This window comes from Misgurnus anguillicaudatus, chromosome 24 (assembly GCF_027580225.2).
Source record: "Misgurnus anguillicaudatus chromosome 24, ASM2758022v2, whole genome shotgun sequence".
Classification (NCBI taxonomy): Eukaryota; Metazoa; Chordata; class Actinopteri; order Cypriniformes; family Cobitidae; genus Misgurnus; species Misgurnus anguillicaudatus.
This window is the reverse complement of record NC_073360.2, coordinates 39472492-39493124: the sequence shown is the minus strand read 5'-3', so window position 1 is coordinate 39493124 and position 20633 is coordinate 39472492. Positions and strand designations below refer to the sequence as shown.

The window sequence follows — 20633 nt, the reverse complement described above, 5'->3', positions numbered from 1 at the left end:
AAAGCAACTTTATAACTTTATAAGTCAGGGAACAATTTTAAATAAAAAAAAATTAAAGCCTGTTTTAATCTATTTCTATGTCTGTGAAATTGTTTAAGAGATTTAATAAAATTCTTAAAATGTATGTTCCTCTATGTTAAAATATTGATTATTTTAGTGTATACTCACTTTCTTAAATCTTTCATTTGAATTAAATTGTCTATTTTACATTTTGACATCACTTTAACCTTAATCAAATTAAAGTTAAACAATTTCAGATTGCTTTAAAGAGTTGCTATAACTAAAAACAAGCTAAAATATTAAATAGTAAGTTAAAATGATTTGCACAGCCAGTGTGATTAAAATGAAAGATTTAATAAAGTAAATTTCTTTATTTACGGTGTTCTTGTTTTATAGTTGCCTCAGTTTTTGCTCCTTCTGCTTCTTTGTGTTTATCCCTATGGTTGTGTCATACATTGTTGTTGCCTGTCTTGTGTTGTATAATAAGCAATTAAAATAAAAATACCACATTTGATAAATTCTTGATGATTAAATCTGCAGTAAAAATGAACTTTTTAAAATAAGGCTCTTTTTAAACTTATTCACGAGCGTGAAATTTTTTTCATTACAGGACAGTATGGCGGCATTGTGCATAACTGGCACTTACTACGATATTTACGGTAGTAAACCGTTATTTCTAATCTTGTTCTGTGGCTTTTATTATGAAAAATGTAGGTGTTGTGATTTCTATGTGTGGTGATTACTATGGCAAAGGCTCTGTACTTAATATTTATAAGAGAAACACTCGCCATTGGTAGATAAAAACGCAAAGAAAGCTTTCAAGTTTAATATTCATAAGTATTCAATTTTCATTGGACGTTGACCAGGAATCGCAACCGGGATGTATTTAATATTCATAAGTTATAAATTCACCTCAGTAGGATTCGTAAGTGGGTTTATATGAGTAAATCACATGATTATAAACACATGATCACATGACACAGTATCACTTCTCGTTCAAAATGGCTTTGGGGTGTAACAGGTTTCAGAAATACCCCGCTATTCTCATAATTACATTTGTTTTGTTGTGTTTTTCATGCACTGCCTTGTCCAGAAGATCGTACAGATACGGGAGTCACGCGCATGTTTCTGAATCTAAAGTGGAGGATCAATGGTTCATCCAGAGACTGGATCACTTCAATGGAGCAGACACTCGAGTCTGGAAACAGGTACTTTACTAAAAAAAAAAAAGCTACTGCTGGATTGCATCGATAACTGTGAATATAATGTTTGGTAAATGCACGTGCCATATCTTTTACATTGTATGCAAATGTCTTTAAAAATATATGAGGGTAATATTGTAGTGCATATACTACTTACTTCATTCAAACTTCACACTATCAAATCCAAAACATGACAAAACCATAGTATTTCATGGTATTTATTGTTGGTAAATAAAATTGTGCATACGGTTCAGTGATGTAATCATGCTATTACATTTACAATACATTATATTTACATTTGGCAGACTTTTATAATCAATCGACCTACATTTAAATTCAAGCTATTCATAATCAATCTATGTGGATTTTCCTTTTGGTTTCGAACCCACAACATTTGCAGCGCATGCGCAATGCTCAACTTATTAAACTACACTAAATTTTGCGCAACTTGGATTTATAATAAAATTAAGTTGAAGTAGCTTAACTTAATTCAACTTTATTTATAACTAGTCAAGATAAAAAAAAATAAAAGATGAACTTGAACTTGTCAGTATTACTTAGTGTAAACAATGTTTACTTAATTTTGTAAGTGACGCGTATTCCAACAAAGAAGTAAAATCATGCAGTCTATATAAAAACTATAATAGTCCTGTACAAGTTCACAAGTTTATGCAAATTTTTGCCCCCACCCTTTAGAGATATTTCGTCAATGAGAGTTTCTATAAACCCGGTGGTCCGGTGTTTCTAATGATCGGAGGTGAAGGTCCGGCAAACCCCGCTTGGATGCAGTACGGTACCTGGCTGCTGTACGCGCAGAAACTGGGCGCGTTGTGTTTCCTACTGGAGCATCGCTTTTATGGGAAAAGTCACCCGACAGAGTAAGTACACAAGGATCATTTAGTGTTATCAACGCTAGATGGCGCTAAAAGCATGTCATCTCTATAGTTATAGGCCTACTGGTTTGGACATGAAGGTGTAAGACTTTTATTTATTTTTGGGTGAGCTATCCTTTTGAAATCTGTCATTTCAACCCATAAGTTTACATCTATCCATTTGGCAGATACTTTTATCCAAAACAACTTAAAGCGCATTTCATGTGCATTTGATCATTTCTTAAAAATCAAACCTATGACACCACCCCCTAGGCTTAAAGCTCCTAAATAAAGACTTTGATAATCACAGGGCTGTTTTTGATTGATACCTATAATCCATAAATGACCCAATTCAAAGTTCTGGAATTGTAAAGTTTTCTTATTTCAACTGAAGTGATTATTGATTGATTTTTAAATGTTTTCCTGTGTGTTTTCAGGGACTTGAGCACTGCGAATCTACGTTTTCTCAGCAGTCGGCAGGCACTGGCAGATCTCGCTCACTTTCGCACGGTCACCGCAGCCTCGCGAGGTCTCACTAACAGCAAGTGGGTTGCGTTTGGGGGTTCTTATCCAGGGTCCCTTGCTGCCTGGTTTCGTCTGAAGTATCCACATTTGGTTCACGCTGCTGTGGCGACCAGCGCACCTGTACACGCTACAGTCAACTTTCCAGGTGATCACACACACACGCACGCACGCACGCACGCACGCACGCACGCACGCACGCACGCACGCACGCACACACACACACACACACACACACACACACACACACACACACACACACACACACACACACACACACACACACACACCCTCTTCTGCCTAACATCTCTTAATCATGTTTCTGGATTTATTGCTTTTAAAAAAGTGTGACAACAGCCAAACACAAAACTACAACTTACACAAATTTACTGCATTAATTACGGTAATTTATTCAAACTTCTCTTTTTGTTTGTTTGATTCTCTCTCTCTTTCTTCCTCTTTTTATAATTCTTCGCCTCACTTTCTTTTTTTCCTTTCACTTTTTAATTCTTTCTCTTTATTGTTTCGTTTCTCCTTTCTTTCTTTCTTTCTTTCTTCCTCCTCCTCCTTTATTTTTTCCTTCACTTTTTCTTGCTTTTTACATTTTCACACTTGCTATATCTTCCCGTCACTCTTTCTTTCTTTCTTTTTTCTTTTTTTCTTCCTTCCTTCCTTCCTTCCTTCCTTCCTCCTCCTGTTTTTCCTCTTCACCTTTTCTTTCTTTCTTTCTTTGTCCTTCTTTTTCCCTTTACCCTTTCTTTCTTTCTTTCTTTCTTTCTTACCTCTTTTATATCATTCCTTCACTTTTTCTTTCTTTCTTACATTCTCACACTCACTATATCTTCCCTTCAATATTTCTTTGTACCTCCTTTCTTTATTTCTTTCCTTTTTCTCCTTTCTTTCTTTCTTCCTTCCTCCTCCTTTATTTTTTCCTTCACTTTTTCTTGCTTTCTTACATTCTCACACTTCTATATCTTCCCGTCACTCTTTCTTTCTTTCTTTTTTTCTTCCTTCCTTCCTCCTCCTGTTTTTCCTCTTCACTTTTTCTTTCTTTCTTTCTTTGTCCTTCTTTTTCCCTTTACCCTTTCTTTCTTTCTTTCTTACCTCTTTTATTTCATTCCTTCACTTTTTCTTTCTTTCTTTCTTTCTTACATTGTCACACTCACTATATCTTCCCTTCAATTTTTCTTTGTACCTCCTTTCTTTATTTCTTTCCTTTTTCTCCTTTCTTTCTTTCTCCTCCTTTTTTTACTTCAATTTTTCTTGCTTTCTTACATTCTCACATTTCTATATCTTCCCGTCACTCCTTTATTTTTTATTTTTTTTTCTTTATTTTTTCTTTCCTTCCTTCCTTGCTTCCTTCCTTCCTTCCTTCCTTTTTTCTCTTCACTTATTCTTTTTTTTCTGTCTTTGTCTTTCTTCTTCCCTTTCATTCTTCCTCCTCCTTTATTTTTTCCCTTTACTTTTTCTTTCTTCCTCCTTTCTTTATTTTTTTAAGCTTTTTTCTTTCTCTCTTTCTTTCTCATCTATCTCTTCCCTTCACTTTTTCTTTCTTTATTTTTCCTAGTTTTCTACTTCCCTTTACTCTTTCTTTCTTTTTTCTTTTCTTTCCTTCTTTATTTGTTCCCTTTTTTCTTTCTTTATTTTTTCTTTCTCCCCCTTTATTTCTTGCCTTTACTTTTTCTTTTTCCTGCTCTCTTTCTTTTTCCCGCTCTCTTTCTTTTCTTCCATTTTTTCTTTCTTTCTCTCCCCTCTCTCTCACATTTATTTCTTCCTTTTACTTCTTCTTTCTCCCCCTTTCTTTCTTCCCTCTTTTTCTCGCTCTCTTTCTTTTTCCTGCTCTCTTTCTTTTTCCCGCTCTCTTTCTTTTCTTCCATTTTTCTTTTGTTTATGTCTCCTTTATTTTTTCCCATTTTTTTTCTTTCTTTCTCTCCCTTTCTCTCACATTTATTTCTTGCTTTTACTTTTTCTTTCTTTCTTTCTTTCTCTCACTCTCTTTCTTCCCCTTTTCTTTCTTTATGTCTCCTTTATTTTTTCCCTTTTTTCTTTCTTTCTCTCCTCCTCTATCACATTTATTTCTTCCCTTTACTTTTTTCTTTTTTTCTTTCTTTCTTTCTCTCTCTATCTCTCTCATACAACTCTTTCTTCCCTTCACTTTTTTATTCTTTCTTTATCTCCATTTCTTCTCTTCACATTGCCTTCTTTCTGTTTCCCCTTCCTTCCTTATTTGTTTTCTTTATTTTTCCCTTATTTTTTTTGTTGTTTTCTTTCTGTTTCTTTCTCCCCTGACGATAACAGCTGGATGCCACCATGAAAACAGAGCATCTATGTACAGTGATCTTACACCTACTCACACTTGGATTAATCACAGGTCTCCTGTAGGAGCTTATTATATCTGTCCTTATATTTAAAATAGCACTCAGTGCAGACAGTACTATAAAAATAAATAGGCGGTTAATTATGTAGATTGAACAACTGTCTCTCTCTCCAACCCACTCATTGTAAGAGACACAAGACTCTCTGTGTGAATATAACTTAAGGGAAAATATGTGTTTGTTTGACCTGTGAGCACATCTCAAGCCCTCCATCATTGTGGTGAGACATGAAATGGCACCAGATGACTCCATGTTAGTCTAGTGAGTCTAAACGGTATGTGGTTTATTGGACAGTGCTTTGCAGTAATGTTGGCTCGAGTCAAGCATTGCTCCTCAGATAGTAAATAGAGAAGATGGCACTGGCCTCTTTCACACAGGATTTCTTTGTGTGCGATGCTTAGATCATTCCTGATCCAGAACAATAGCCTCTCATCTCATTTATTCTCGTCTCGCCTCCTCTATCCCTCTCTCCTGCACACAATACTTTAGCTTATGTTTAGGGTTAGTGATCTGAACAAACTTTTGACCCTAAGTAACTTATGCAACAAGGCTATTACGTTTTTATTGATGACCTAGTAAATGATAAATGATTCAAATATTCCTGATTGATTTCTAGATACTGGTTAATATAGAGATTTTGTGGTCTTTTAGAAACCACCCAGTAGGAACCCTGTGGCAAAGTGCATACAGCATCATAGGAACACTCCGGTAACCATATAGTGTGGCGAAAATGGGTATTGTCTGGACAGGCATCACTCACATACTGTATTTTTATTGTGTAATGTGATTTTATAATAGCAACATGTTCCTCTGTGGTTTTAGAGTATTTAGAGGTGGTTTGGAGATCACTGGCAGCGGAGAATCCCGAGTGCCCACTGCTGGTGAAGAAAGCGTCAGATGCATTGGTGGCTAAACTTGGTGACCCAAAAACCTATGATAACATCACCAAAGACTTCAGGTAACACACACCATCTCTTAGAGATTATGTAGAAGACTCCTGAATGTTATTTTATTACAGGACACATATGCAAAATCCACTTTTACGAGGTGTTTGGACATAAATGTGTGTTGGCAGTGTTTGAACACAACAACCCTATAATGACAAAAATCCATCCTTTCCTCCTCCTTTAATCCCTGTTTAGAAATCTTGTTTTGATTCTCGTGTTAATGTGATGTCACACTGCTAAAGCCCCACCCACAGCCTGACTGACTCGTTAATTTTACATTTTTAAATGTGTTTGTTAGGACATTGTAGCGCTATTTCGACTAAAGATACTATTGTCTCAGACTGTGTTCACAGGAATCAGATCTATTTTTAACCAAAAGCGCTCACTGTCTGTTGGTAACTGTCAGTTCACACCAGCCGCGTTTGAGGCGTCAAATCCACGTCTACTGCGTCTTGTTTGCAGCTTGAACATTTTGACTTTAAATTTGCTTCATTCGCATGTGATATTCTAGTCATCGAGACCTTCACGCTCGCTTCCTGTAATCACGTCACTACTAGAGCAAGTTTCAACTCACGCATTTCCTGCGGCAATGCTCAGTTCGCACTATTTGCGCAAACTAGACTGGTGAATGAGGCGGAATCGCGTCTACCAGGCCGCGCTAAACGCCTCATTCGCGCCGTGAGACCTCCAGACGCGCGTCAACGTGTCTTCACATTTATTTAAAGGTGCAGTGTGTAAATTTTAGCGACATCTAGTGGTGAGGTTGAGAATTGCAACTAACGGCTTAGTCCACTGCTCCCCCCTCGCTTTTGAAACACATAGATAACCTATGGGAGCAGCCACCGGACATCAGAGACAACTTAGTAAAAAATTTTCCGTTTTCTCTAGAAAAATGCCGGCACAAAATGGTGACTTCCATGTAAGGGGACCCTCTGTGTATGTAGATAAAAAGGTCTTGTTCTAAGGTAATAAACACATAACGGTTCATTATGAAAGGGCTTTATACACCACTGATAATATAGTTTTGTATATTATTTTGCATTTCTGTTAAGAGAATAACTGTTTAAAAATAACACACTGCACCTTTAACATTGAAATCTCTAGCTCTTGACACCTTTACCGCGGCTGGTGTGAACGCAGCATAAGGGAGTGAGGAGCTGTAGCTTATTTGCATTTATAGGTTGTTACGTCCCTTCCTTTAAGTCTAGGGGAAGGAGGGGTTGTAACAATTAAATAAAAAACTAAAAATAATAATGAACCTAAATGGCTGACGGTCACATCAATCCCCTGATCCAGAAGAAACGGCACAACAAGATTTACCAACAAACTTAGTTTATTTGTTGATGTTAAATAATCATAAAGTAAGCAAATCTTCAGGAGAGGGCAAGGCCAAAATAACAAACAAAACAGATCTAACTATTAAAGTAACCTCTAAATAACTACCAAAGAAAAGGACAAACCAAACAACAGAGTCTTACCTTTCTTCCTAACTAAATATAAACATCTACAAAAGTTTACAAATTAAATGGCACCCTCTCCCTACCGCTCATCAACATAAATAAATTAAGTGTTTACATAAATTGAGAACAACACGCATTCTCAGAAAGTAAGAAAGAATAAAATAAAAAAAATAAAGTCCACAGCAATGATTGTTGAATCAATAAACAGTTATTTCAGAATTCACAAAGTCAAACTCAGACCACACTTGGTCTGCACACTTCTGAATCAGGACAAAGAGTGAGCGCGTTGCCGTCAGCACCCAAACGTGGTTTCACTGCTCTCTTATGCTGGTTTGCCGTTCACTCACTGATGTCCTTCAGCTGGAGCCTAATTAGCAACCTGCTACACACACAGAGAGAGTGAGAGAAAGAGAGAGAAAACACACATGCCCAATAGATGTCACAAACCCCAAATTATATAACAAATACGTCCACAGGGGACGTAACACCCCCACCACAAAGAATGCAGTCAAGATCTCAAGAAAAAAAATAAAAAAAAAAATAAAGCCCAAATAGTCACTACACTCTCTATAATGGACAATACATTTCATTTGAACCTTCTCATGCTCTAGAAAGAGCATCTGCCATTACATTTTCTACTCCCTTCTTGTGCATGATATCCAAGTTGTATTCCTGTAAACCAAGAGACCACCGCAGCAATCTCTGGTTAGTACCAGACATACGAGAGAGAAAAACAAGAGGGTTGTGGTCAGTATAAACTACAATGGGGTTTAGGCTATTTCCAAGGTACACATCAAAATGTTTAAGAGCCAACAACAGTGCAAGGGCCTCTTTTTCAATAACACTGTAATTCTGTTGAGCTCCAATGAACTTCCTAGAAAAATAGGAGACAGGATGTTCAACACCACTTTGATCTTCTTGCAATAATACTGCTCCAGCACCACTGTCACTTGCATCCACCTGTAACTTAAAAGGTTTAGAAAAATCAGGGGCACAGAGAACAGGAGCTTGACACAGAAGATCTTTTGCAGCCTCAAAGGCAAGTTGACAGTCAACAGACCACACAAACTCTCGTTTTGTGCTCAGGAGATCAGTAAGTGGACAGACCAAGGTGGAAAAATTTGGACAAAATGCTCGATAGTAACCACTCATCCCTAAAAAACGTCTCAACTCTCGTTTATTAGATGGAACAGGAAACTCCAGAATGGCTAATACCTTAGCATCAATAGGCTTTACTGTTCCCTGACCAACTTGCTTTCCCAAGTAGGTGATAGTACCCTTAGCAAACTCACACTTTGCTAAGTTGAGGGTTAATGAGGCAGCTTCCAAGCGGCTACAAACTTCTCTTAGTGTCTCCAAATGTTGCACCCAATCATCAGAATGAATTACAATGTCATCAAGGTACACCTCACAATCTGACACTCCTGAGAGGACCTGATGCATCATTCTTTGAAATGTGGCTGGTGCATTTCTCATGCCAAAAGCTAGGACTGTATATTGTAAAAAACTATCAGGCGTTACAAAAGCAGAAATCTCAGATGCACGTTCAGTGAGGGGCACCTGCCAGTAACCCTTCAGTAAATCCAGTTTAGTAACAAATTTTGCTGAACCCAACTTATCTACACAATCCTCAATCCTAGGAAGAGGAAAAGAGTCTGGCTTTGTCACATTATTAACCTTACGGTAATCTGTACAAAACCGAAAAGTCGAGTCAGGTTTAGGAACGAGTAGGCAAGGAGAGCTCCATGGGCTCTGGCTGGGCACTGCCATACCATGACGTAGCAAATACTGAACTTCTGTCTGCATAACCTCTCGTTTTCGAGGATTTATCCTATATGGATGTTGCTTTATTGGCTTGGCGTTCTCTACATCTATATCATGAACACATAAAGATGTTCTACCAGGCACATCACCAAACAGGGTGGAAAAATCATTCAACAGCTTTATTACATCACTGGATCGATCACTAGTAAGATGAGAAAGAAAACCAGGAAGATCATTTAAGATCACAGAATTCTGAAGACGAGAAGGAAAGAGAGAGACATCTTTACTTTGTAAATCAATCTCATCTGAAGGAGAGTTAACTACTAAGTTCACTATAGCTGTAGAAACAGTACTAGCTGAAGTTTGCTTTACTTTAGTCTCAGATTCCCGATCCACATAAGCCTTAAGTCGATTCACATGGCATACACGACTTTTGCTCCTTCGGTCTGGTGTAGCAACAACATAATTTGTCTCATTTAACTTCCTCTTAATCACATATGGACCAGCAAATTTAGCTTGCAAAATTGATCCAGGAACTGGTAATAAAACCAACACTTGATCACCAGGAGAAAAATCTCGTTTCACACTTTTGGTCTCAAATCGACACTTCATTTCGGTCTGGGCTTCCGACAGATGTAGCTTAGCCAATTCATGTGCCTTATGTAACCTTTCACAAATAGAAGTCACATAATCATCAATAGCTACAGTTTTAAGAGGTTGGCTTTGTAACTGTTCACTTAGTAATTTTAATGGCCCACGCACAGTGTGCCCAAACACCAGTTCAGCAGGGCTGAACCCAAGAGATTCTTGCACAGACTCTCTAGTTGCAAACATCAGATAAGGAAGCCCCTCAACCCAGTCTTTACCAGTTTCAATGCAGTAACGTCGTAGCATGGTCTTAAGAGTTTGGTGGAACCTCTCTAAAGCTCCTTGTGACTCAGGATGGTATGCAGTAGACAATTGATGGGTAATGCCAAGCATCTCCAAGGCTTGTTTAAAAACTTTAGAGGTAAAATTAGAGCCTCGATCACTTTGAATTACTCTTGGTAATCCAAAAGTGGTACAAAACTTAAGGAGTTCTTTTACCACCACTTTAGCTCTCAGTGTACGTAACGGAACTGCTTCACAAAAACGAGTTGCTGCACACATTATTGTTAAGATGTACTGATGCCCTTCCTTCCCTTTTGGAAGTGGTCCAACACAATCAACAATCAATCTGTCAAATGGATCATTTATAATGGGAATTGGACAGAGGGGTGCGGGAGGAATTTTCTGATTTGGCTTGCTCGCCATCTGGCAGACATGACATGACTTACAGAATTTCACAACAGAGGCCTTAAGACCAGGCCAAAAGAAATATTTAATAATGCGGTGATAGGTCTTAGTTACCCCGACATGTCCAGCTAAAAGATTCTCATGGGCAAGTCGCAGGACCTGTTGCCGATAGTCAAAAGGCAACACTATCTGCTGTGTCTCTTGCCACCCTAGCTCTTCTTGTTTTGGTTTCCACCTCCGCATTAACAAGCCATGTTCCCAAAAATAAGTTACTCCTGCAATGGAATCATGAACATTATGCTCAGCAGCCTTTATACATTTCATTAAAGAAGGGTCTGCCCTTTGTGCTGCCGCTAAATGATCCTTTCCCACTTTCAAAGTTTTAAGATCTACTGCTTCTTCAGCAAATGATGTTTGAGAGTCAGGATCTGGCAATACAGACAACTCGCACTCAATAGCATGAGGCACCTCCTTAGCCATGAATGAATCTGACAAATCCACTACTTCCTTAAACTTCTGTGCTTGAGCACGAGTAATGGCACAAGCAGGGAACACTGAAGGAAACTTCTCCAGTAATTCTAAATTTTGGGAAGTATTAGGTACATGAGACACAATTGGTGCAGGGAAGACTACGCCACCAGCAAGATCATTCCCAAGAATTAAATCAACACCATCAACAGGTAACTGTTCACGTACAGCTAAGTTGACTGGGCCATTAACAATGTCAGACTTCAAGTACACAGTATGAAGTGGTACATTGACACAACGCATTTCAATTCACACACATGAAAAAGTTTTTTTTTGCCCCCACCCAAATAGGGGTATTTTGGACATGCTATAAAAGATCTTTGGGGTATTTTGAGCTGAAACTTCACAGACACATTCTAGGCACACCCGAGACTTATATTACATCTTGTACAAATGGGCATAATATGTGACCTTTAATGAACTTTTATTGATGCATTACATTTATACATTTGGCAGATGCTTTTATCCAAAGTGTTCATTGGGAAATGAACCCCTGACCTTTTGTGCCACAAGCACAATGCTGTATAAGTTGTGCTACATGAACACAATACACTAAAGTCACAATATAAAATGGCATTTGTACACCGCCGCATGGCTACAGCTTTTCTTGTGTAGTGCAAATATGTTTATCTTTAACGCGCCTGCCATGAAAAGCCGTGTCTGCTGATGAGGCGGGATTTTGGGTGCACAACCAAGGCGTGTGGACCGACTTCGCTCCACCCCCATTTTGCAGCTTCCCGTCTCCTATTGAAAATTAACTAGACACTCGTGACTGCCGTGTACCATGTGAAACACCCATAATCCATCAAACTTAAGTGATTTTTCAAGTGAAACTTAATGTTTAGTATAGTCATAATGAATTATAGAATATGTTGTTTTTATGTGCTGGATTTTGCTAAGATATCTATGGTATTATTAACAAACTTTATTTTATTAACATCCCTCTTTACTGTATGTCTTGCTTATGTCAGCAGAAAAGTCATTAGTATTACCTTAGACATTATTTCACTTGATTTATGAAAACAAAATAACATGCACTGATAAATCGTACATGGTAGGAACATTTGTGTCAGTTTTATTTTAGTCTATATATAATCAATAATAAAGATATTAAGGTTATATTTTCATATACATTATGTTCTTTACATTATGTAGGATTTTCATGTCACAAAAAAGTAACAAAAAATGGCAGACTTTTTGTAAGAGTATGGTTATGTGAGCGTGTGTGTGTGTGTGTGTGTGTGTGTGTGTGTGTGTGTGTGTGTGCGCGCATGCATGGCAGGTGTGTTTTGGCAGAACTCAAAAGGCCTTTTCTGTTCCAGCCACTGGACTGTGACTATCCTGGTCTCGGTGTCCTTCTTAGTTACGATTGGCTTAAAGTGTGTGTGCATGCATCTGTGTGTGTGTCTGTCTGTGTGATGAAATTCTGATATCCTGGAATGCCGCCTGGGCTTATAGCACTGATATGGACCAAGGTCACTGGTCTGATCTCGACTGACAGAAAGAAAATGCATATAAATGCATAATGCATAATGTTCAGGATGCTGTGAGATACACAATTTTAAAGTGTCATTTATAGTCGTGCGTAGGTTAGGTGTAGGCTGTATGTAGCCTGACGCGCACCTCACCAAAAAAAATTTTTATGCGGACTGCAAGGGCTGTGATAAAAAAATGCATTTCTTCGTAGGTATTTCCATTTGTGACAGTGAGAACAAAGATGGGCCAAGTTGAGGAGTAATTTAACTCAAACTGCAACAAAAGTTGCTGCCTATTTACCTCCATCATTACTGTCTTCTCAAATCATACACAACAAGCTGCTGCTTCTTTTTCATTTGGGGGTTTGGTGGTCAAGCTGTTGCTTCCTTAGCTGTGCATACCTGTGGTCTGCATGTGTAATTGCACGTCAATGCGGATGACGACGCAGAAGTATATATGAAAACCGATGCGTAGCCTATAGCGTTGAGGTTACACAGTAGGTCCAACGCACAACTACAATGAGCCCTTAAGCAACGTGCGTGTTTGTAAATTGCATGTTTTCGCAAATGTAGCACGTCATCCGTGTATTTCATGCATGCAAGAAAATGTATGGGAGCACTTTATTTTACAGTACGTGTACTTACCTTTTACATATATGGTAAATATGTTGTACTTACAGACAAATGTGTGGTTCTTACTTTTGAGTATCTACATGGTGATTAAATGGTATTATTACTTTACTTATAAGTGGTACATACTTGGTAGTTATTATGTAACTCTAGATAAGTACTGGGTATTACCAGATACATACTTATAGTGTAGGTATACTGTAATTAACAATAAACATACCTGTACTTACAAATTAATGTACAATATAAGTATTCAGTACTTACAGGCAAGTGCGGGTTAATGACAGGTACTTATAGTGTACATATATGATAACTAATAATAACAAACACCACTGTACTTACAAATTGTATATACACGGTAAATGTATAGTACATACAGGCCAGTGTAAGTTAATGACAGGTACTTATAGAAGTATCTTTGTCCTTTATTGTACCATTTAAGCCCAACAATGCATATTATTTTATGATCTTACTAGTTAATATAACTAACAGTGGCATATGTATACTATGCTATATGTAGGGTCACATATGCATACTGCAGAAATAGTATCATAGTATGATAAACAGACTTTCCCAACTTGTGTATAGATTACTGTGTGTAGATTAACCGGTTCTCTCTCTCTCTCTCTCTCTCTCTCTCTCTCTCTCTCTCTCTCAGGCTGTGCTCTAAGCTACAGATCCAGTCTAAGGTGGACTCTGCAAGTCTTTTAGAGGCTCTGGCCGGAAATTTCATGGATGTGGTGCAATACAATGAGGACAATAGGGCTTTTGAGGGTGTGAGTGTGACAGACATGGATGTTAAAAACAGCGATTGAGCAACATCCACGCTGATGTTTCATTTTGATATTAATCCTGTTTGTACTTTGAACCAGGAACTTCTGCACATAATAAATTGCCTTTAATTTATTGATTTTTGCACAGAAAAATCAGCAGTGTTAAATGAACGCTGCCTGTGCAGATAAGGGGTTTGTGTGTCTTCAGATTACTAATAAGCCGCTGGGGTTCAGAACAGCAGAAGCTCTTAGAGGTGCAGGATTGAGTTACAGCTACTTTCCGAAAATGAATGATGTGGACTCCATGCAAGAGAGAAAGAAAGAGGGAAAATATATTTTGTGGAGCCATATTTATAAACGCGTCTGTACAGTACTGAAACTATTAAGCTGGTACTCACGTTCATACTACACACGTCAAATTTATCCTGTTTATGCTGAAAAGGTAATAGCTTCACTCATTTGTCCTTTTCAAAAAAAAAAAAAAGGGGGCTGACGATCGTTGGATGTTGGTTCATTCACAGTGCCAATGTTTTTCTTGAATCTGTGCATTCATTCACACACGTAAAGACATGACCTGACGTGTAATGTAATTGTAATCATGCACTTGGTGATTTTTTTCTTTCATTATTATGCATGATTTCCTCTCTTGAGAAACTACGCATATGCTTCACATTATAAGCGGCTTTGTCGATGTGTGTCGCTTGTCTTTTTCAAAAGAGGCGTTTCTAAATCTGGTTGTCGTAAACAAATGAGTACCGTCCACTGAAGTAACTGACGAGAGACGGATGACGTGAACTCCACTGCTTCGTACTTATTGGTATTTACTCCCGAAGCCGCTCATCATTTGCATAAAGTTAAACATTTCTCAACTTTGTCGTGTGACTGGTCGCCAACGGTCACTGTCGCCGAAAGTCGGCAAGCTTCCATTGAAATCAATGAGATTGCGTCGCTCTGCTACTGCTAGTCGCTGCTAGTCCATAGACTGTAAAAAAAGATGGATGACGCAACGGCGCCTCCCTCCATTGTAATGAATTGAAGCCAAAAATGTCTGACCACGGTCGCCGCCACGTTACGTAAAAACGTCAGTTTGGAGCCAAGGCATGCGCAGAAGGAATCGTCCGTGGAGCCAGAGGCAGAGCCGCGGAATAAAACTTCTGCCCAAACGCTCGTGCGACCAATTCAACCATGCCAATCATAACGACACGCCCCGTTTCTTTAGCATCAAATTACTAGCTAAAATGAAACTTATCACAAAAATAAACACTTGAACATATATCAGCATGATAACAACTACTTGAAAGGACCAGAAATATCTTTCGGCAACTTTTGCTGAAAGTGTAAATATTTTTTTTATTTAGAGCAGAGTCCCATTCATTAGAATAGAGATGGCGGGGTTTATGACTTGTACTGCAGCCAGCCACCAGGGGGCGATCAAAGAGCCACCGGCTTCACTTTTTAAGACTGACCCTACAGTCACATTAGCTACAAAAGTGAACGACACCGAGCGACACGCACTCGCTTGATGGGCGTTCCTTGGCTAGTTTCTAAAAGCGGTATCAAAAGTCCCTTTAGAGGTATTGTTAAGTTACAAGAACGGTGTTTTTGGATTTAAAAGTATTTATTTCTCGATAAAAATAACAAAATATATGAGATAAAATGCCAAACTTATCAGATATATACATAAATACGCATTTTCCGCCATCTTGAATTATTTTCTCAGACTCGACCACAGACCTACGTCACGCTGCTCCTTCACTCCGATTGGCAGTCGCTTTGTCGCATCGCTCAGCATTTGCATAAAATAGCATGCTTGTCTATTTTGGCCCCGCCTTGCTCACGCAGCGGCGAGCTCGTCGCTTGTCGCTGGCAAACGGCCACTTCCATTGAAAATGAATGGTAGCCTGTCGCTCTGTCACGCGGTACCGCAACATTCAATAGGAAAATTCAATTGCAGTACCCACCGTTTAACCTGAAGAGGGGAGCACTCTCTTTACACCATATATTGTAGCATTGAAACACTTTATACCCAAATGTCAAAAAAGTTACTCAAATCAATGAACAGCACTAACAAATCCCCATTCTTACAGATCATAAACTAAAAAAAGTTGGTTTACGGTTTAGTTACTCTTTAAACCGCTGTGTCAAAGAGCTAAATGATAACTACATTTTTGCGACAACGCACGGCACTACGACACACCCCTTACAATATTGTTCCTGCCTTTAGTTCACACAGTACGCGTTCCAGAAATGTTACAGCAATGTTACAAAGTCCCCTTTACGAGAGCGATCCCAAAAGCATTTTCTGGGATTTATGCGCTTTGTGTTATAAGGGTTATTGAGAGTCAGGTATTATCTTTGAATAATCTGCACTTTTATCTCTTCCTGGATTAACACTCTTTATCAGAGAAGGACGAAACTCTGTTCACATTCCAGTGAATTCTTTCAGATTAACACAGATGTGGATACAAGCCAGTAAACACACACACACACACACACACACACACACACACACACTCCTGGCATGGTCCAAGCAGGTATTAAGTGTTTAAGAGGAATTTGGATTAAGAGGTGTGTCTCTGTAATCAGAGTCCAATCTCGGTACGTTCTGGAGAATTTTGGGTTCTGATAGATTACTGTCTCCATCCTGATTATGAGAGACTGAGACTTTTGTCCTAAAATGCCTTTTCTTTGTATGCCGCCAAATATTAAAATGTTAAAAATATTAAAGGGATAGTTCACCAGTAATAATTTACTCGCCCTCATGTTGTTACAAACCTGTATTTATTCTGCTGAACTGAAATTAAGATATTTAGATAAATGACGGTAAGCACACAGTAGACGGCACCTATTGACTTCCATATAATTTGTTTTTCCTACTATGAAAGTCAATGGGTGCCCTCAGCAGTGTGCTTGCCTTAAGTATCTTAATATCTTCTTTTGTGTTCAACACATACAGGTTTAAAACAATTTGAGGGTGATGCAATTCCATTGTGTATCTATTTAGACGTGTGCATTTGTGTGTTACAGGGTGTTGTGGGCACTAACATCACCATTAAGGTGTTGTGTGGCATAATGTTGGACTCATCGTTAGGTGACCCGTACGACCGGTACGCTGCAGTGGCTCAACTGATGCAGAAGACGTTCTCTCAGTCCTGCACAGACGTCCTGTACAAAAACTACATCCAGGAAATGAGCAACACGAGCTGGAGCGGCCCAGCAGCTGGAGGAGGTGTGTGTCTTCACTAACAGTATTTTAATTGCGCAATGATTAGGTGTGTGTTCTTGTTTACACACAGTATGGCTTTTCCTAAGTTGCGCAAGTAGTGTTTAAGTCTCTGTGATCCATTTTAGTGCTTTATTGGCTTCACGTACAGGAAGTGTATCGGTTCACTTTCCCACATTTTTATGGGGTTTTCCTTTCTTTCCTCACTTCACATCTATTCATGAGCTGTATTTTTATCCGGTCTTAAAGGGCACCTATTATGCCCATTTTTACAAGATCTAATATAAGTCTCAGGTGTGCTCAGAATGTGTTTATATAGTTTTAGATTAAAACACCCCACATATCATTTATTTATAGCATGTCTAAAATGCCCCGTATTTGGGTGTCCCATACCTTTAAATGCAAATGAGCTACAGATCCTCACTCCCTTACCAAAAGAGACAATAGTCCCGTACACACTGCATATTAATTCAATTGTCACTTCACCTTTTAATGCTTAATCCTGTTCTGTACACACACACTTCAATAATTTACAGGACTGACAACTGCATTCTACAACCGAATTAACTCCTGCAAAATGCAGGTAGTGACAACCGCATTTACAGAAACTCTGCATACTGTGTACATAACCGAACAACTAGTAGTTAATCAAGTGTTTAAACGTGCATCATGGACATGACAGGTCTCTCTTCTGAAAAAAGAAATGCCTAGAAAGGGAAAAGTCTTCTGTATGTGCGGTGCAGAAAATGACAGAGGCACGAGCGTTTACTGACTAGTGTTGCCAGTTCTTGCACTAAAAATAATATATAATAAACCCAAATAAATCCAAATGCTTTACCTCAAAGATCAAAATATTGGGACCGGCACCTTTACACTTCAATAACATCAAAAACTTAATGGCTTCATGATCCAAAAGCCATAGACGGTAAGCACCAAAACCTGGCAACACTGCAAGACAGCGCGCTGTGAACCAGCCTCACAAATGCGTACAACACACCACGCCAAGACGGAGGTTTATTGCAAAACATAACGGTGTTAAATTATTTTGGTCAAAGCTGTGAGTGAAGAGCATGCGAGATGGCAGAACGTTGCTATTGTTATCTCTGTCAATCATCACACTTTCGGGAGTGATTCTTGTTCCGTACAGACATAAAGCAAGCATTTAGGGGATTCACTCCCGCATTTAGATGCAGTTGTCACTCCTTAAAAAGTTTGCAGTCTGTACGAGGCAAGTGAGCGCTTAAAATAAAGTCTGAGACAATAGTATCTCACTATTGAGATATGGCGGACAGTTTACAACTGGCTGAGGGCGGAAACAAGGGTAATGCAGGACTGTCAGTCAGTGACCATGGGCAGGGCTTTATTAGTGTGACATCACTAATTTTGGTTTAATGAAGGTTAAAAAGGAAGGAATGGGTGGATTTTTTCTTTTTAGGGTGGTTGTGTTCACACACTGGCGACGCACATTTTTGTACAAACACTTTGTAAAAGTGAATTTTGCATAATAGGCGCTCTTTAAAGGGACACTCCACTTTTTTTGAAAATACTCATTTTTCAGCTCCCCTAGAGTTAAACATACGATTTTTACAGTTTTGGAATCCATTCAGCCGATCTCCGGGTCTGGCAGTACCACTTCTAGCATAGCTTAGCATAATCCATTGAATCTGATTAGACCATTAGCATCGCATTAAAATTAAGCAAAGAGTTTCAATGTTTTCCCTACTGAATATATTCCCTATGACTCTTCTGTAGTAACATTGTGTACTAAGACCGACAGAAAATTCAAAGTTGTGATTTTCTAGGCCGATATGGCTAGGAACTATACTTTCATTCTGGCGTAATAATCAAGGACTTTGCTGATGGCTGTAGCAGGCGTAGTGATATTATGCACTGACGAAAATATTCCCCTGCCATTGAAAGTTACTAAGGGGACTATTTTCGGCTGCTGCGTAATATCATTGCGCCTCCTGCAGCCATGTTACGGCAGCAAAGTCCTTGATTATATGCCAGAATGAGAGTATAGTTGCTAGCCATATCGGCCTAGAAAATTGCATTTCATAGGCAAAAACCTCTATAATTGAATGTCATCTTGTTCATCAGTAATGTTGCATACATGCTAAATACTTTGATAGCTAGAATGAAACTGAATTTAGTGTGTGTGTATTTGTTTAGGACGGCAGTGGGTCTATCAGACTTGCGCTGAATTTGGATTTTATCAAACCACGGATTCACCAAACCAGCCTTTCAGTGGATTTCCCTTACAGTGAGTGTCTGAAATGTCATGTTTTATTTTGTATAGGCTTAACCTTTGCCTCATACTTAAAGGGATAGTTCACCCAAAAAATGAAAATCCTGTACTTTACTCACATTCGTCTTGTTACAAACTTGTATGAATGTCTTTATTCTGAACAAAAGAAAGATAATATTAATCAAGCAGGAAACAGAAGCACCCTTGACTTCCATAGTAGGAAAAATACCACTATGGAAGTCAATAGTGCTCAAAAACAATTTGGTTACAAACATTGCTCAAAATATCTTCCTTTGTGTCCAGCAGAACGACATTAATACAGGTTTGTAACAACATGAGGGTAAGTAAATTATGACTTTTTGGGTGAACTGTCCCTTTAAGGTTTTACCTCCAGCAGTGTGCTGATATATACAATCTGAGCACCTCGTTGGACGATGCAGTTCAGCAAACCAATGAGGAATATGGAGGATATGACATTAAAACAACACGGATTGTTTTCCCAAATGGTTCGATTGACCCCTGGCACGCTCTCGGGATAACTCGGGACATCACGGATGACCTTCCAGCTGTATTCATCAAAGGTCAGAGGTCAATGCTTTGTATCACTTTTTTTATATTTTTAATAATATTCCTCTCTTCATTACTGTTTGTGTTTTTGTCTCAGGGACGGCTCATTGTGCTAACATGTACCCAGCCCGAGCAGAGGACCTTCCTCAACTGGGTCTGGCACGGGACCACGTCTTTCTTTTGCTAAAAAAGTGGCTGGCCGAGTGATGGACGATCAACAAAGCCAATCAGATACACAGCTTTGATGACTTGCATGTAATGTAATGTAATGTAATGAGGCACCAGAAACAACTGCTGATGTGCCTCGGTACTAATGCACTGTAAATAAAGCATTTTCTTTCTTTTGAAACAAGATGAAAGTCATGATTTCACAACCAATGTAATACTGTATGTTTATGAAAGAGTAAATGAAGTGCTTTTTCTTCAGTCGCCTTTTGTATATTTTGGAAATTTTTCAATAAAGCTGCTTTTAAGAGTTTGAAGACATGATTATTGAGTCATCTGAATGTGTCCACACAAATGTCTGAATTTGTGTGTGGTTGATTTTTTTTAAAGCAATATGACCTAGATGAAGCCAAGTGAAAGTCGTCGGAACACGTTAACGTTATAGTGAAAGGTTATGAAGACATTTTTGCAGAATAGGACCAAGCAGTGTTTGTTTAATAGCAGTATTTTAAAAGGAAAAAGTTAGATTAGTTGATAAACAAGCCCAAATGTTTTTTTTCACCAGCTTACAATTGAACCGCCTGGAATTATGTTTTAATTGTGGTAT

The 20633-nt window shown here is 38.5% G+C and overlaps 1 protein-coding gene across 1 annotated transcript; it reads left to right on the top strand.

Annotated features, from left to right (window-relative positions):
* Positions 1–957: 957 nt before the first annotated feature.
* On the top strand, positions 958–20339 carry prss59 (serine protease 59, putative). Its single transcript, XM_073862527.1, has 9 exons — positions 958–1208; positions 1899–2080; positions 2512–2744; positions 5794–5929; positions 13709–13828; positions 16856–17052; positions 19219–19309; positions 19676–19875; positions 19959–20339. Exons 1-9 carry the CDS (start codon positions 975–977, stop codon positions 20066–20068), a joined length of 1503 nt encoding a protein of 500 aa, XP_073718628.1. The 5' UTR covers positions 958–974; the 3' UTR covers positions 20069–20339.
* Positions 20340–20633: the final 294 nt, after the last annotated feature.

Excerpts from the sequence above, each read along its gene's own strand:
- prss59 (XM_073862527.1), top strand. The coding sequence starts at position 975 with ATGACACAGTATCACTTCTCGTTCAAAATGGCTTTGGGGTGTAACAGG. Across the intron at positions 2,081-2,511 it reads GGGAAAAGTCACCCGACAGA|GGACTTGAGCACTGCGAATC; the intron begins GTAAGTACACAA and ends GTGTGTTTTCAG. Across the intron at positions 19,310-19,675 it reads TTCAGTGGATTTCCCTTACA|GTTTTACCTCCAGCAGTGTG; the intron begins GTGAGTGTCTGA and ends TGTCCCTTTAAG.